Raw genomic sequence first — 16,214 nt, forward strand, 5'->3', positions numbered from 1 at the left:
CCACCTGTGGGCAGCTCCAATCACCCCCTTTCCTGGGGAGCACACTTGGCACATCGTTTTAGACCATAAATGTACGAGCCCTGCAGTGCCCCAGCTCGGGGACGCTCTGCAGCGCCCCAGCTCGGGGACGCTCAGGTGATCAGATCCCATCGTGGGAAGGACCCCTGCATGGAGGGTGCACCCACCATGTGCCAGGGGCTGGGCCAGGTGCTCTCAGTATGGGATCCCAGCTCATCCTGAGAATCAGGGCGTTTCACGGGGGAGGAGCCTGAGGGGTGGCAGCTGGGGCTGGTGTGTCCCCAGCTCACCCTTTAACCTCAACTATCGAACAACCGTTTTTTAAAAGAAAGTTGCTTAGCTTCGCCTACCAAGGGACCAGAGGGCCTTGAAGGAGGATGTGAGAAGTAGAGACCGCAGTGGAAAGAGAGTGGGCCTGGGAATCAGCCATCTTGGGCTGAATTCCGCCAGCCCTTATTGAGCAGTTACTCCAGGCCTGGTCTTGTGCTAGACAGTCCAGGAACGCAGAATAAAGCCCTCTAGGAATGCATAGCTCTTTGACTGACTTGCTGTACGGCAGGGCGGCTGTCAAGGGCCAATGACAGGGCCTATACCACTTTGTAAGGTACAAATTGATTTATATAATAATTTTTATAATAACAATAGTAGTTCACAAAGCACTTTCACACACGTTATTATTTCATTGGTGCCTCACAACTGCCCTAGGAAAAAGGTGTGAATTATATCCATTTTACAGATGGACAAACTGAAACTCGGAGAGGTAAAGGGACTTCTGAAAGGTGAGAGCACCAGGGCTTCAAAGGGTGCAGCGCCCCTTGCAGTACAGCTCAGGGACTTACTTAGCTTCACATCACCTGGTGACTTGTTAGAAATGCATGTTCCCAGGCCCGCAGACTTCCTGAATCAGAAACTCTGGAAGTGGGGCCTAGCGATCTGTGTTTTAACAAGCCCATGGGGTGATTCTGATGCACGCAGATTCTGCAGGTTCTCCTTCAGTCCTGGGTGGGGCCTGGGATTCTGCATTTCTAACCAGCTCCCAGATGATGCCAGTGCTACTGGTCCCCAGACAGTACACTGAATAACAGGGATCACCTGGGGAGCTTGGTTCAAATGCAGAGTCCCCAGCCCACTCCCAGAGAGTGTGATCCCACAGGCCTGAAGTGGGTGGGGCCCAGGAACCTGAATTTCCACAAACATCCCAGATGATGCCTGGGGCTCACACTCTGAGGATCCCTGCTCTGGAGTTCAAGCTTGCAGGCATCCACCCCAGCCTCATTTTCAAAGGTTTTCCTCCTCCACTCCCCACCTCCACTGGCCCTGAACCACCCATCTGATCTCCTGCCAAACTGTGGGTTAAGGGGTGCGAGTGGGAGGCCATCCCTGAGCCAGTGGGGCCCTCAGTTCCTCAAAATAGGTCAGGAGTCTGGCACAGACCAGGCGCAGTGGCTGCAAATAGAAACCATCTGTTGGGCCTGTGCTTTGGGCTCCACCGCCCCCTCCCTCCCTGGGCTGAGGAATACAGAACTCAGAATCCCAGTAGAAGGCGGGTACTTCCCGGGGTGGGGCCTGCCCACCCCAGACAGTCCCCCCAGGTCTACCTGCAGAGGAGAGGTGGCAGCACCATGTCCTGTCCCCTCATCCCCCATCCCTTTATCCCCCGCCCTCCCACAAGGAGGCTTGGTCATCAGGTGACCTTGCTGTGTGACCTTGGACAAGTCACTTTCTCTTTCTGGGCCTAAGTCTGTGAAATGAAAGGCTAGATTTTAGTGGACCCAAGGGTCCTCTGCTGCGCTGGCAGGCTATGGTTCTATGAAAGCCTTTTTGTGTTAGGACCACATGTAAGAGAAGTTGGGCCCATAGGGAGGAACATATTTCCTTCTCCTTGCTTTCTGCCCAGGTGGGATCTTACAAGTTGGGATCTGGTCCTGCAGATCCCTACAAGGGGATGGGCAAGGTTTATGATGTGGGAGGGCCAAGGGAGTTTTTAGAGGCTTTAAGGGGAAGTGACAGGGTCACTCTTCCTTCTTCCTGTCCTCTTATTCCTTTACTCATTCACATATTTAGTAAACATTCATCAATACTATATTAAGCCTAATGATAAGGCCTGGAAAAATGGAGAAGAATGAGACATAGTTGCTGCCCTCGCTAACATCCAGTGCGACTGGGGAGCAAACATGTAAAGTAAGAGACCCTGGTGTCAGGTCGGAGTTCAGATCCCAGTTACTCCACCTAAGTGACTTTGAACAAGCCCAGTTTCATCTGTAAATGGGGATAATAGTTGTATCTTTACCTCAGGGTTATTATAAGGATTACAGGATGTAATGAATGTAAAATATTTGGGTCACAGTAAGCGCTTAATAAATGTAGGCTATTGTTATTAGCGTGATGAGCCAGAAAAAGGGAACACAGGACAGAATCTGGGGACTTAAGAATCTGGGATCTGCCCAGCTCAGGAGCCATCTCAGGGGAGATGGGAAGCTTTCCTGAAGAGCTTGGAGCAGAGGAGGCTGGAAGCCTTCTCACGTGTCCAGTCCTGCTCAGCAGAACAGGAAAGGCTGCAGGGATTCAGGGCAGAAGCCTGCTGCAGGAATAGACTCCATATCTGGCTGGACTTGCGTCGGGTGATGGGCAGAGTGCAGCATCCACGGGTGCCAGATCTGAATCCTCCATCTGTCTGTTGAGAAGATGCCATCCCAGCCGCGCCTGACTTTGATCTACTCCCTGATGGTCTAAGGGAGGCAAGATGGAACATGACAGAGGGGAGGAATCCCCATTTCATGGTTGAGAAGACTGAGGGGCTTGCCCAAGAGGCTCTGTGAGTTGGCGTGGAACCTGAGAATTGCACATCTGCTAAGGATGGAGAGAAAGTCAGTGGGGTGACTCCAGATCCTGACCTTTTGTGGTCCCTGTGCATCCCAGCCAGGAGCTCCCAGGTGTGGACGTTGAGTTGGATTCCTTTCCTCTAGGATGTGACTTTGGGGGGCTAACTGATATTCTACCAGCGCCATGCAATAGAACTGTCTGCAATGATGGAAATGATTTGTAATCTGTGCTGTTCAATATGGTAGTGGGTCAGTGGGTCAGCTTCCTCCGTCTTGCGTCCCTGCTGAGATCAGCTGTGCCACGGGGTACAGGGACTTCAGAGGCAGACCCTCGAGGGACTCCTGGATCCCTGGAGGCCCAAACCCAGCGGATTCTGCAGTCAGAGAGCATTTAAGCGAGAACACTTGTGGTCCAGCTTCTTCATGCTGGGTATTTCTTTTTTCTTTTTTTTGTTTTTTGTGGTACGCGGGCCTCTCACTGTTGTGGCCTCTCCCGTTGCGGAGCACAGGCTCCGGACACACAGGCTCAGCGGCCATGGCTCACGGGCCCAGCCACTCCACGGCATGTGGGATCCTCCCGCACCGGGGCACAAACCCGCATCCCCCACATCGGCAGGCGGACTCCCAACCTCTGTGCCACCAGGGAAGCCCATGCTGGGTATTTCTTGAATGGCTACAAGATCTTCTCAGAAGTCCTGGTAGCCAGTGAGAACCCAGTAAGACCATTACATGGCAGAGCTAGAGGGTGGGCCATCTGGCCCAAATACCTCCTGTGAGAGAAGAAGGAGGGATCTGCCTGAGGGTCCTTAGTGAGTTAGTGGCTGAGCCAGCTGGAACGTGGGTTTCTGGCACCTTTCCTCACACCAGAGGTTCTCAAATTGGGTTCCACGGTGCAGTCCCAGGACCACTGCTTGAAGGTACTCCCAGTTTCCTGCTAGATTTGAATGCAAACATCTCCAACTTTGCCCATTTTACATTTTGGAGTTCTGAGTAATATTTTATTTAGAGAAAGTGTTCTGCTAAAAAGATCCTAGCCTTTCATTTCACAGAGGAGGAAACTGAAGTGAAGGGTCCGTCAGTAATTACTGCCCGACCTGACGCACTTCTCAAGACCCCAGGCTGATCCACTTCTGCTCCCTTCAGTTTGGGAACATGTGCTGTATCCCTCCCATGTGTCCAGCCCTGGGCTCTGGAAAGCAGGTCTGACTCAGAGTTGGAGGAGGACCAGTTGACCAGCGGTCGCTCGTGAACCCAGAATATTGTGGGAGAATTCACTGGAGATATTGATGATAGTATCTGTCGTTCGGCACACTTTTTATAAAGCCCCTGTCCCCAGTGTTCTCATGTCCCATCCTGATAGGGATTCCAAGGCATAGGTGTGGCTGTTACCCACATTTCACCAAAAAGGACACCAAGCCTAGAGAAAGAAGATGCCTTATCCCAGGTCACACAGGTAGTGAACCAAACAAGACTAAAAATGTCAGCCTTTCTCTGATAGCACGTGGACAGGGAGTGGCTCTCCCACAGATCCTGGCGGGCTGCCCCATGAGAACAAGTGTCCAGTGTCCACCAGGGCAGATCCTGAGGCCTCCTGGGCTCCCCAGCTGACAGCTCTCCCCAAGGATGTAGCCATGAGCTCCGCCCGTCCCCTGAGTCAGAGACGGGAACAAAAACTGCCCTCGTACGTTTTTTTGTGTTCCGGTTACAGGACTGAGTTTTAGCCATCGTCATCTAGAAAGTGCACCCGCTGGCCACAATAAATCATTTTTAGGATTGGAGGACAGGATACAATTTGTCTCCACCTGGAGTGTACACAGAGATTATCTCAGAGGAGAAAAAAGCCTGCTTCCATTTCTTGAGAGGCTATAAGGGCCGTTCAGCTGCAAAATGAACACTTCCTCCTTCCGGGCCCTCCCCCTCTCAGAGGGACACCAGGATGGCCCTGGGCCCAGGGAGAGGCCGCCAGGGAGCAGGCCCAGCAGCCACGCACATCTGGAGGCCAGAGCCTTTCCCTCCCTCTTCCTGACCCTCAGCCCAGCTCAGCCCCCTCCTTCTCCTGCCAGAGCTTGGCCCTCCCCAAGTAAACACTTAATTGAGGTCAGAGTTTCTCCCTTACAGGAGAAGAGGGGAGGGTAGAACTGGTGTGTGATGAGCACGGCCTCCCCACCCCACCTCCGTGCCAGACACCTTGCCAGGCATTTAGCATTTGGTCACTTCATTGCATCCAGTGAGCTGGATAACGTTATTCGAATTTTACAGGTAAATAAACTGATGCTCAGAGAAGTTGAGTAACTAGTCTGAAGTCACACAGCTAGCAAATAACAGCCAAGATAGAAACCTTTGGATTCTTTCTGACTCCTCCAAACCCTGCTTCCTATACAGTTTCTTTACACTTTTGTGTAGTGCCCTGTACTGTATGGAACAAGTAGGGAGAAGTAAGAGCTTGGGTGGAGAGGCTGGAAGAGGAAAGATGTGTACTATGTTGGAAATAACAGTACAGTAAACTAAGAGTCAGAATTTCCTTTTTTTTTTTTTTTTAGCTTTTTATCCAAATATCTCATTTAATTCTTATTACAACTTATTCGGCAGTTAATATAATTGTTTCCATCTTATAGCTACAGAAGCAGAGATTTAGATCAGTTGAGAAACTTGACCAGAGGGACTTTGCCATTAAGTGGTAGAACAAGGACCTGAGGCCACCCAAGTCTTTTTTTGTTTGGTTTGGTTTTTCAACATTATTTTATTTTATTTATTTATTTTATCATTTACTTTTTACTTTTTTATTTTTTAATTTTCATTTATTTATTTAATACAGCAGGTTCTTATTAGTTATCTATTTTATAAATATTAGTATATGTATGTCAATCCTAACCTCCCAATTCATCCCCGCCCACCCCACCACTTTCCCCACTTGGTGTCCATACGTTTGTTCTCTACATCTGTGTCTCTATTTCTGCCTTGCAAACCGGTTCATCTGTACCATTCTTCTAGATTCCACATATGTGAGTTAATATACGATACTTATTTTTCTCTTTCTGACTTACTTCACTCTGTGTGACAATCTCTAGGTCCTTCCACGTCTCTACAAATGACCCAGTTTTGTTCCTTTTTATGGCTGAGTAATAGTCCATTGTACATATGTACCATATCTTCTTTATCCATTCATCTGTCGATGGACACTTAAGTTGCTTCCATGACCTGGCTATTGTAAATAGTGCTACAATGAACATTGGGCTGCATGTGTCTTTTTGAATTATGGTTTTCTCTGGATATATGCACAGTAGTGGGATTGCTGGGTCATATGGTAATTCTATTTTTAGTGTTTTAAGGAACCTCCATACTGTTCTCCATAGTGGCTTTGTCAGTTTACATTCCCACCAGCAGTGCAAGAGGGTTCCCTTTTCTCCACACCCTCTCCAGCATTTGTTGTTTGTAGATTTTCTGATGATGCCCATTCTAACTGGTGTGAGGTGATACCTCATTATAGTTTTGATTTGCATTTCTCTAATAATCAGTAATGTTGAGCAGGTGTTCATGTGCTTCTTGGCCATCTGTATATCTTCTTTGGAGAAATGTCTATTTAGGTCTTCTGCCCATTTTTGGATTGGGTTGTTTGTTTTTTTGATATTGAGCTGATGAGCTGTTGGTACATTTTGGAGATTAATCCTTTGTTAGTTGCTTCATTTGCAAATATTTTCTCCCATTCTGAGGGTTGTCTTTTCGTCTTGCTTATAGTTTCCTTTGCTGTGCAAAAGCTTTTAAGTTTCATTAGGTCCCATTTGTTTATTTTTGTTTTTATTTCCATTTCTCTAGGAGGTGGGTCAAAAAAGATCTTTCTGTGATATATGTCAAAGAGTGTTCTTCCTGTGCTTTCCTCTATGAGTTTTATAGTGTCTGGTCTTACATTTAGGTCTTTAATTTTGAGTTTGTTTTTGTGTATGGTGTTAGGGAGTGTTGTAATCTCATACTTTTACATGTAGCTGTCCAGTTTTCCCAGCACCACTTATTGGAGAGACTCTTTTCTCCATTCTATATCCTTGCCTCCTTTGTCGTAGATTAGTTGACCATAGGTGCATGGGTTTATCTCTGGACTTTCTATTCCTGTTCCATTGATCTATATTTGTTTTTGTGCCAGTACCATACTGTCTTGGTTACTATAGCTTTGTAGTACAGTCTGAAGCCAGGGAGTCTGATTCCTCCAGCTCCGTTTTTTTCCCTCAAGATTGCTTTGGCTATTCAGGGTCTTTTGTGTCTCCATACAAATTTTAAGATTTTTTTGTTCTAGTTCTGTAAAAAATGCCATTGGTAGTTTGATAGGGATTGCATTGAATCTGTAGATTGCTTTCACCCAAGTCTTTTGAAGAGTCAGGACGTCTTGACTGAGGTTTTGTCTCTGCCACTTTCACCGCTTGTGACTTTGGGCCAGTCTCTCAACCTCTCCGAGCCTCAAATTAGTCACACATGTACCGAATATTTTCAATGGGACTGTAGTATCTGTCCAGCTCTGCGCACTGGACAGCTGCGGCTGGGGGCAAATGAGGTGATGTTGAGGTGGCAGCTGGGGAGCGTCATGGAATTGGTCGCCTTGCTGATACTGCACTGTCGGTGGTAAGGGACTCATTAAGCCCCAGCCTGAAGGGTGTACTGACTTCAAGAGGCCTTGGCATCCTGGTGGCAAGGAAGCCAGAGGAGATGAGGCTGAGTGACCGGAAGGACAAACACTACAAGGAAGGGCTTGGGCCCAGAAGCCCTAATGGGGTGAGAGTAATGACCAGGCCCTCATCCCGAGGCCAGGAGTGGGGTATCAGCTCAAAACTCAAAACTTCAGTAAACTGAAGTCACAGTCCTGGGGTGAGGTTCACCCTGTCGCCTCCAAGGAACTGGGAAGTTGTGCCTGAACTTGGCCCTTGCCCTCCCAGCATACCAAGAGAGTATTGAACCAGGGTCACTGGGAGGCTCCTATAGACAGGAATCCAGCGCCAGGCCTGGGGTGGAGGGCGGCTGTGCAGGGGCCAGTAGGAGTTGGATGATCGCCTAACTTACAATCTAGTAACGGGAGAGAGAAAACATACGTACCTTGAAATAAGTGACCGTGCAGTAAGCAGCAATGTGGGAAGGCCTAGGGGGAGATGACAATTGCCATGAGAGCTGTTGTCCTTCCTTGTCACAGCAACGCAGCCGGGGAGGCGTTACGATCCCTGTTTTACAGAGAAGAAATGTCGCTGGCCAGGGTGTCCTGTTTGTTGCTCTCTGACCCCAGCACGCCTCTCTTTGCAACACAATGTTTTTAATAAAGTAGAGGAGCTGTATTATTTGGGGGCTGGAGGGCCATCTAGTCCCATCTGTTGTTCCATACTGCCCTTAACCCAGAGATCATCCACCTCAATCTTGAACCCTTCCAGGGATGGGAAGCTCATTACCTATCATACCTTCCTTTTCCAATTCAGGCACCTCTAACCATTAAGAAAGTCCTTCCTTTTAGGGAACTCAAATGTGTCTCAGTCTTGTGCTGATTGCTCCTGTAAGGTTCATAGAGAGTGTCCTACCCTCACTAGAACTAGCAGGGAGGAATCCACCAGGATCTGGGCTGAGCTTGAGGGCAAGGGGCAAAGGGCCAGATTTTCAGGTGACCTCTTGGCTGCCACACTGATTTCCCTGTGAGGTCTGGGTGGCTCTTTCAGTCCCAGCCTCAGCGTGGCCTCCTCTCTCTGCAGAATAGGGAGGAGGCTTTTCTGTTCCCTGCCTGCACACCCGTGCATCTGACCTCAGAATGAAGTCAGCCCCTTGGTAAGCACAGGAGGAAAGGTCAGAACTCTGGGGCCTCCAGATGCTCCACCTTGGCCCACAGTGTGTGCCGGTGCCTGATCTGACCTCCCAGGTCCTCTAGCTGTCTGTCCACCACCCTCCAGAGCAAACACTCGGCACTGGCCAGCTGGCCCCCTCACTGCCGCCAGCCAGGCCAGGTACATGTTCACAAGTTCCCTCTGTCCCTTCTTCCCTATCCTCACCCCGCCCAAGCCAGGGATTAACAACAGGGTCATCTTTAATGTGAATTGAATCAAGGCTTTACATCTGACTCCTAAAGTTTATAGAGAATCCAGGAATAACTTTGAAGAGACCACAAAGCAACATGAGACAAATCGCTAGAACATTTTCTTTTTTTACTTTATTTTTGGCTGCGTTGGGTCTTCGTTGCTGCACGCGGGCTTTCTCTAGTTGCAGTGAGCGGGGGCTACTCTTTGTTGCGGTGCACGAGCCTCTCGTTGCGGTGGCTTCTCTTGTTGCGGAGCACGGGCTCTAGGGATGCGGGCTCAGTAGTTGTGGCACACAGGCTCAGTAGTTGTGGCACACGGGCTTAGCTGCTCCGCGGCATGAGGGATCTTCCCAGACCAGGGCTCGAACCCGTGTCCCCTGCATTGGCAGGCGGATTCTTAACCACTGCACCACCAGGGAAGCCCCTAGAACATTTTCTAAGACAACTGATTTTGATGTCTTTAAGAAGTCAGTGTCACTAAAAAAAAAAAAGTGATGGGAGTGTTCTAGATTTAAAGGAGTCAAAAGAGAGATCACAACCAAATGAAATACATGGGAGCAACACAGCTCCCAATCCTGGTTCAAAATATGGAATAGCTGTAAAAGGCATTTTGAAGAATTTTGAATATTGGCTGGGTATTAGACGGTATTGAAGAATTGTTGTTAATTTTCTTAGAGGTGGTCATAGTGATGTGCTCACGTAGGAAATCGTCCTCCTTTGTAGGAAATGTGTGCTGACATAATAAAGGGGCAGGAGTTATCATGTTGGCAACTTCCTTTCAAACAATTCCACAAAACTAAAAAAACCGAAAGCAGTAGGTACCTAAAGGAACGTGTCAACATGTTAATGATGATGAACCCAGGTGGTGGGTGATTATTGTACCACGCTCTCAACTATTTTTGCATTTTGAAGTATTTTATAATAAGAAGTTGGAGAGAACATAATGTGGTCTGCAGAGTCAGAACAGGTTCCAGTGAATCCTGCGCCTGCTCACTGTCTGAGCTTGGGCTGGGTCTGTTTCCCACCCTGTGCAACAAGGACAATCATCTTTCCCACCTCGCAGGGCATTGTGCACAGTGCCCGGTGCTCTGTCAGTGTCCCGTGCTGGCAGATGGCCCCTCCTCCATGAAGCCCACCCTGACCCCCCGTTCCCTGACCTCTCACTACCATAAACTTGTCAAGCATCCATTTCATCTCCTCCGTTGGCTTGTAAGATATTTGAAAGTGGAGTCCGTGTCTGATGCTTTCCAGACACCTCTCAGTAGACTGGGCCCACGGGAGCAGCAGTGATATATTTTTGTTTGTTTGTTTGTTTGCGGTACGCGGGCCTCTCACTGTTGTGGCCTCTCCCGTTGCGGAGCACAGGCTCCGGATGCGCAGGCTCAGCGGCCATGGCTCACGGGCCCAGCCGCTCCGCAGCATGTGGGATCCTCCCGGACCGGGGCACGAACCCGTGTCCTCCGCATCGGCAGGCAGACTCTCAACCACTGCGCCACCAGGGAAGCCCAGCAGTGATATCTTATCTTGAATGAGACCTTGTACCTACATATCTCATTTTGACTCTTAAAGTAACCAGATAAAGTCAGGAATTATGGGTCTCATTTTAGAATATCTCAGGGAGGCAAAGTGTCTTCCCAAGGCTAGTAGGAGTTAGAATGGGGAGTGAAAACCCAGGACTGCAGACTCCCGGTCCAGCGCTCTGCCAGGCATGCTCACTGTGGCTTCAAGAGGGGTGAAGGTGCAGGCCCAGTGATAAGGGCCCCCTGGCCTCCTTCCCCCAGCCCTTCCAAAGGTCCAGCGGAGAGGTCAGCCTCAGCCTACCAGCCAATGGGGAGAGGCCAGCGCCGGGCTTGCTGAGAGACGCTCTCTGTTTTTCCTAGGATGCAGGCTGGGGCTGATCCCCACAGAGTTCTCTCTGCTGGACCTTTGAGAGGGCAGTCAGGTTCAAGTCAGGCCCTGAAGGCTAAGGTTGGGCTGGACAGAGAAGAGAGCGAAGGCATTCCAGGCCAGAGCTGCACCAACAAGGAAAAGGAGGTTGGAATGAGCAGGCTCACCACCTCCTTTGTCTTCAGGGGGAACTGTGGAATCTAGAATGTTCTACCTGAAAGAGACAGAGTGATCTCCAATACTCCCATATCAGACAGAACTTCTGCCGGGACCATGTACCACCGAGACTATATTTTTCATGCTGTATTTTTCTTTGAATTAATTCATTATTTTTAAACTTAGCTTTCTTAGCACTAATACCTGTGAAATCAGGGACTTGGCATTCAAGTTATATTTTTTCTAATGCAAATTAAAAATAAATATGTAACTACTAAAATTTAAAACTGCATCTCTGTACCATGTAAAGGAACCATGAGTGACCGCCTGGGACCACACTCGGGGCATCACTGATATAATCCTGATGAGGAATCTGTCAGAAGAGGATAGTCTCCGGTCACACAGCCAGAAATGACCACCCAGGCTCCCATCCAGTGCACTTGCCTCTCCAGCGGGACTTTGTTCTGAACAGTCTTGGGCAGAACTCGGCAGAGAGGGGAGAAGGCAGGAGGAAAAGGGGTATAGAGTGGGCAGAGGCTGGAAGGTGGGGAGGAGTGGAGAGTAGGGCGGCTGGCCCTGCGGCGTGGAGAGTGGCCTGGGGGATTGGAGAAGGTGGGTGGAGGCCCAGAGAGCTGGCCGGAAGAGGGCTTGCCTGAAGAATCCCTGGGATTCTCCTCATTGGATCTGAACTTCTTCCTTCAATACAGAGGCCTTTGTGGCTGAGCTCCTGGCTTTATTTAAATCAGATGCAAAGTTTTGTTTTCAGTCAAATTCCCAGGGTTGATTTCCTGATTCTGTGGTGGTATTTCCTTTTGTCTTCCGCCCCTTGGAAATTTCATCTGAAGAAATTTCTGTCCTGAGATGGGGTGGGAGACTCAAGGCATATCAGGAGATTTGGCAGGAAGGGGAGAGGATGGATAATGGCGAAGTCGGGCCAGAAGGATGTTCATTTAATAAAGCGCTTATTGAGCGCCTACTGAATGCCAGGCCCCGGCTGGGAACTTGCCATGGCTCATTGAGCTTGGCTGCGTGTCTGCCAGGAGAGCACCAACTTGAGCTCCCTCTGCGTGACGCCCATTCATAGGGCTTCTCCATAGGAGGCGCCATCCTACCACAAAGCTGAACTCCACGGTGGGCTGCCCATTCTGTCCTCCACACACCCCCACATGCACATCTGTGTATCTGTGTTCTCCACTGTGCACAGCATGGGACACTCATGCAGTAGGTTGGACCCTGTGTCATGGTTGGTGGTTGGTGAGGGGTAGAGAGGGGTACCATTCCATCCTCTAGAACAGGGGCTCTCAAACTTCGGCATATTTCTGTCTCACTCTGGGGCAGGGAAGCTGGATTAAAATGCCTCTTTCTGGGCCCCATTCCCAAAATATTGGATTTAGTAGGTCTGGATTGGGACCCAGGAATCAACATTTCTAACAAACGATGTAGGAGGTTGAGAAACCTCCCCCATCCCGGATGATTTTGATACAGGTGATCTGTGGGCCACACACTGAGAAACCTTGCTCCAAAGGGTAATCTGGCATAAGAAAGAGTCTCAGATTTCCAATCAGGAGACCTGTGTTCATGACCCTACTCATTAGCTGTGTGGCCTTGGACAAATCACTTTACCTCTCTGGGCCTGGTGGTGATGATGATGATGATGATGATGTATAGGACTAAGAGATTTCTGAGGGTGCACTTGTGGGTTAGAAGCCCTAGAGAGAATCAGAGGAGCGTATGATAATGGGTGGTCATTTGCCTTGCTGCACGTGAAGGGGCTGTCTTCCTCCCCCGCCCCTCATCATTAGAATTGTTCTCTCTCTTTGTGAACACCCAGCCTCCTCTGTCTGCACGTCCCATACTAAATTAAGCACAGTTTCTGACACGCAAGAGGCAGCCCAGACATGTTATTGGATGGATGGTCTGCTCTATCACGTGGCACGTCCCTTGAGAGTGAAAGGATCCTCCATCCTTTCTGGAAGGTGGTGTGGACGTGTATACTGAAAGCAGGAAGTGTGTGGATGCCCTCATGCCAGTCTTTGCTCTTGTGGGACTTTATTGAAAGAGTAAGTCCTCCAGCACAGGGCCAGGCACCCGATTCTTGGAGGTTCCTTCCCCTCTCCCCGCATCCTGAGGGCAGGTACTGTGCCTTCCTCACCTCCTGCATCCCTGAGACCTCCCGCATGTGCCCAGCTCAGCCCTTCGGGAAGCAGTCCCCGGCCTGACCCTTGTCTCTTCTGGCCCCTCACAGATGTCCTGGCGTCCGCAATACCGCAGCTCCAAGTTCCGGAATGTCTACGGGAAAGTGGCCAACCGGGAGCACTGCTTCGACGGGATCCCCATCACCAAGAATGTGCATGATAACCATTTTTGCGCCGTCAACGCCCGCTTCCTGGCCATTGTCACTGAGAGCGCGGGAGGTGGCTCCTTCCTCGTCATCCCCCTGGAACAGGTAGGCACCCGTACCTCCGGAGGCCTGATTGCAGCCCCAGGGTGGAGAGAAGCCCTGCTTGGTCACTGTTGGGCCTGTTGCCCCTGTTTCTCTCTGACCCTCACCTTTTGCTTTCTCATCGTGTGTCCAGTGGCTGTGCCTTCCCCAAGGCTTTCCCCAAGGGTCACCAGAGCAAGTGTAGGCGGGGGACCTGAGGAATATCCAAGGAGAGAACAAGTACATCCAGGAGACCTGAGATCTGTTCCCAGAACTTCCCCAACTTGGACAAGTCACTTGCTTTGGGGTACATGGGGTTCCCATTAACCCCAAGGGATTGGATTGTCTGATCTCCAAGGCCAGACCCAGCTCTACAATTCTGCGTCCTGGGTGTCCTTTGGTTTGGAGCTGGAGGGGATAAAGACCCAGCATAGTCACATTGGGTGTCTGCAAAAATGACACACTCATTAAAAATAACATTTCAAACTCTTCATTGAGGGGCTAGAAATAATTTACCTTCTCCCTCATCCCCCACCTCCTCTCTAAAAGCTTCTTCCCTTCTGTGGCTGCCTTCGAGAATATAGCAAATTAAATGTGCGGAGCCTAGATCATGAAATTTTGCAGCTTTGCCATTCAGGCAGAGTCCCCGGAGGCCCGTGGGAGGTCACGTGCCTCAAAGAAAGTGCTCACTGTCAGTCCCGCTTGTTTATGGCTGAGCTCTCCCTCCCCGGCCTGACTCATCACTCCCACCCTCCACCAAACTCGGGGAGAGGAGGAGGTACATGCCCAAGGAAGCCTCGAAACCCTCCGTCAGCTGGTGGTGGAGGATGGATTTTTCCAGTCTCACCTGCCCACAGTGGGGGAGCACAGTTTTGGGAAAGCCTTAGGCCAGACCCTCCCTTCCACTAAAGGGGGCAGCTGCGGTGACAGGGACTCAGAGCCTGATACATAGAGAGGTCGGAGGAGCTGTGGACTTGGGAGCAGGAAGTCTGGGTTCTATTTGGGCTCTGCCACTCACCGGGAGCGTGACCTTGGGCATGTCACTTAACCCCTCTGCACCTTATTTTCTGTAATGGTAAAGTGGGCATCTTAAATCCCCTTCCACCTACATAGCGATGTTGGCATCAAGGAGGGTAATGGACAGAAAGCTCTCCGAGAGCCAAACTACATGGTAAAGATGTTTTGGTGCTTTCTTGGAGTGTCATCAGCTCTGCTTGTCAACTTTGCAGATGCCCACAACAGCTCTATCTCATTGGGAAGGATTCTGAAATGTAGCTTGCCTCCCCTCCTGAACCAGGTGGGCTCAGATATCTGTCCACTTGGGAACCAGCTTAGCTCCAGCTGCAGCAGGCAGGCCTACAGGTCCCCAGCAATGCATGGGCTGGTTCTTACTGGGGCTCAAGCCCACTGCCGGCACCCTGCCATACTCCACTACATGGATTACAAAGGTCAACAGTCAATGCCTCATACCATAACAAAAATTAATTCCAGATGGATTGAAGATCTAAATATTAAGAAATAAAAAGAAAAGCTGCAAGTGTATTAGAGGGAAATGGAGAGTATTTTTAAAATCATGCAACAAGAAAAGGCTTCCTAAGCCAGATGAGAATCCATAAAACCATAAAGGAAATGATTAATAGATTAGAATAAATTTAGAATAAAAGTTTTAAAGTCAGTTTTTGTACTCTAGTGAGACATGTAAGCAAAATTGAAAGGCAAGCCACGTAATTGAGGCAAGCCAATATCTGCAATATATGACAGACAAAAGATGCTTGTCCAGAATATGTAAAGAGTTAAGAAAAATCAATAAGAAAAAGGACCCAATAGAAAATGGGCAAGGGATATGAATAAGCAATTCATAGAAGACAAAATGTAACTTTTAGCCTACTAAGTAGAAAAAGATTTAAAAGAATCATAATCTTTGGTTTTGCCAAAGATGTCAGAGGGCAGGCACTCACACTCTCAGGACATTTGGTATATTTACATCTTACTCTTGGTGAGGTGTAAATGAAGGTAACTTGTCAATATCTATTAATATTTAAAGATGCGTGTCCATTGACCCAGCAATTCCACTTCTAGGAATCTGTTCTACAGAAATACTCTCAAGTATATATTTTTGAAAGTCTGCAGCATTTTTGTACTCAACTTTTTTACAAACATCATTTTTTATTGTTTCCTACCTACAGAAATAAAATTTCTCTCTCAAATTGCTTTAAGTTTCTAAATTCCTCTCAGTTTCTGTAATGGTACCAAAGAGTTTCATACCATCCGTAGCACTGCTCTAGAATATGATCAGCTTTTTTTTTTTTTTTTTTTTTTTTTGCGGTACGCGGGCCTCTCAGTGTTGTGGCCTCTCCCGTTGCGGAGCACAGGCTCTGGACGCGCAGGCTCAGTGGTCATGGCTCACGGGCCCAGCCGCTCTGCGGCATGTGGGATCTTCCCGGACCGGGGCACGAACCTGTGTCTCCTGCATCGGCAGGCGGACTCTCGACCACTGCGCCACCAGGGAAGCCCTGATCAGCTTTTGTAACCACTTCATAGACAGCAGAAAAAAAAGGACTCTTTACAGAGCGTAAGTCTTGCTCTCTATGCAAACGTGTATCTGTACACATATATATATATATTCAACGTGCACATAGCCTTTCAACTTTATTTGTTCACATCCTGTGATACATTTTGTTTAATTTGATTAATAATGGACTAATAGTGCTGGCTCACCCTTCCAGTTGGCTTCTGTTGTTTTCTCTCATTCCAGGAAATTTTCACTTTACGTAGGTACTCGATGATTTGTGCGGCGCTTTTATAGTAGTGAAAATTGGAAGCAACTCATTTCAATAAGGAAATGGGTGAACAAATTAGGGGCCATCCACAGAAA

At 48.9% G+C, this 16,214-nt stretch overlaps 1 protein-coding gene across 1 annotated transcript in view; it reads left to right on the plus strand.

Moving 5' to 3' along the window:
- Positions 1-13,162: 13,162 nt before the first annotated feature.
- The window catches only part of CORO2B (coronin 2B), a gene marked incomplete at both ends in the record, with an annotated part of 68,926 nt that continues 65,874 nt past the window's right edge, over positions 13,163-16,214 (plus strand). The window contains one exon of the mRNA XM_082833460.1: positions 13,163-13,363. Coding sequence (XP_082689586.1) covers positions 13,163-13,363 — 201 coding nt within the window. The remainder of the gene's footprint in view (positions 13,364-16,214) is intronic.

The sequence above is a fragment of the Leucopleurus acutus genome (genome assembly GCF_964270905.1).
Source record: "Leucopleurus acutus genome assembly, chromosome: 1".
NCBI lineage: Eukaryota > Metazoa > Chordata > Mammalia > Artiodactyla > Delphinidae > Leucopleurus > Leucopleurus acutus.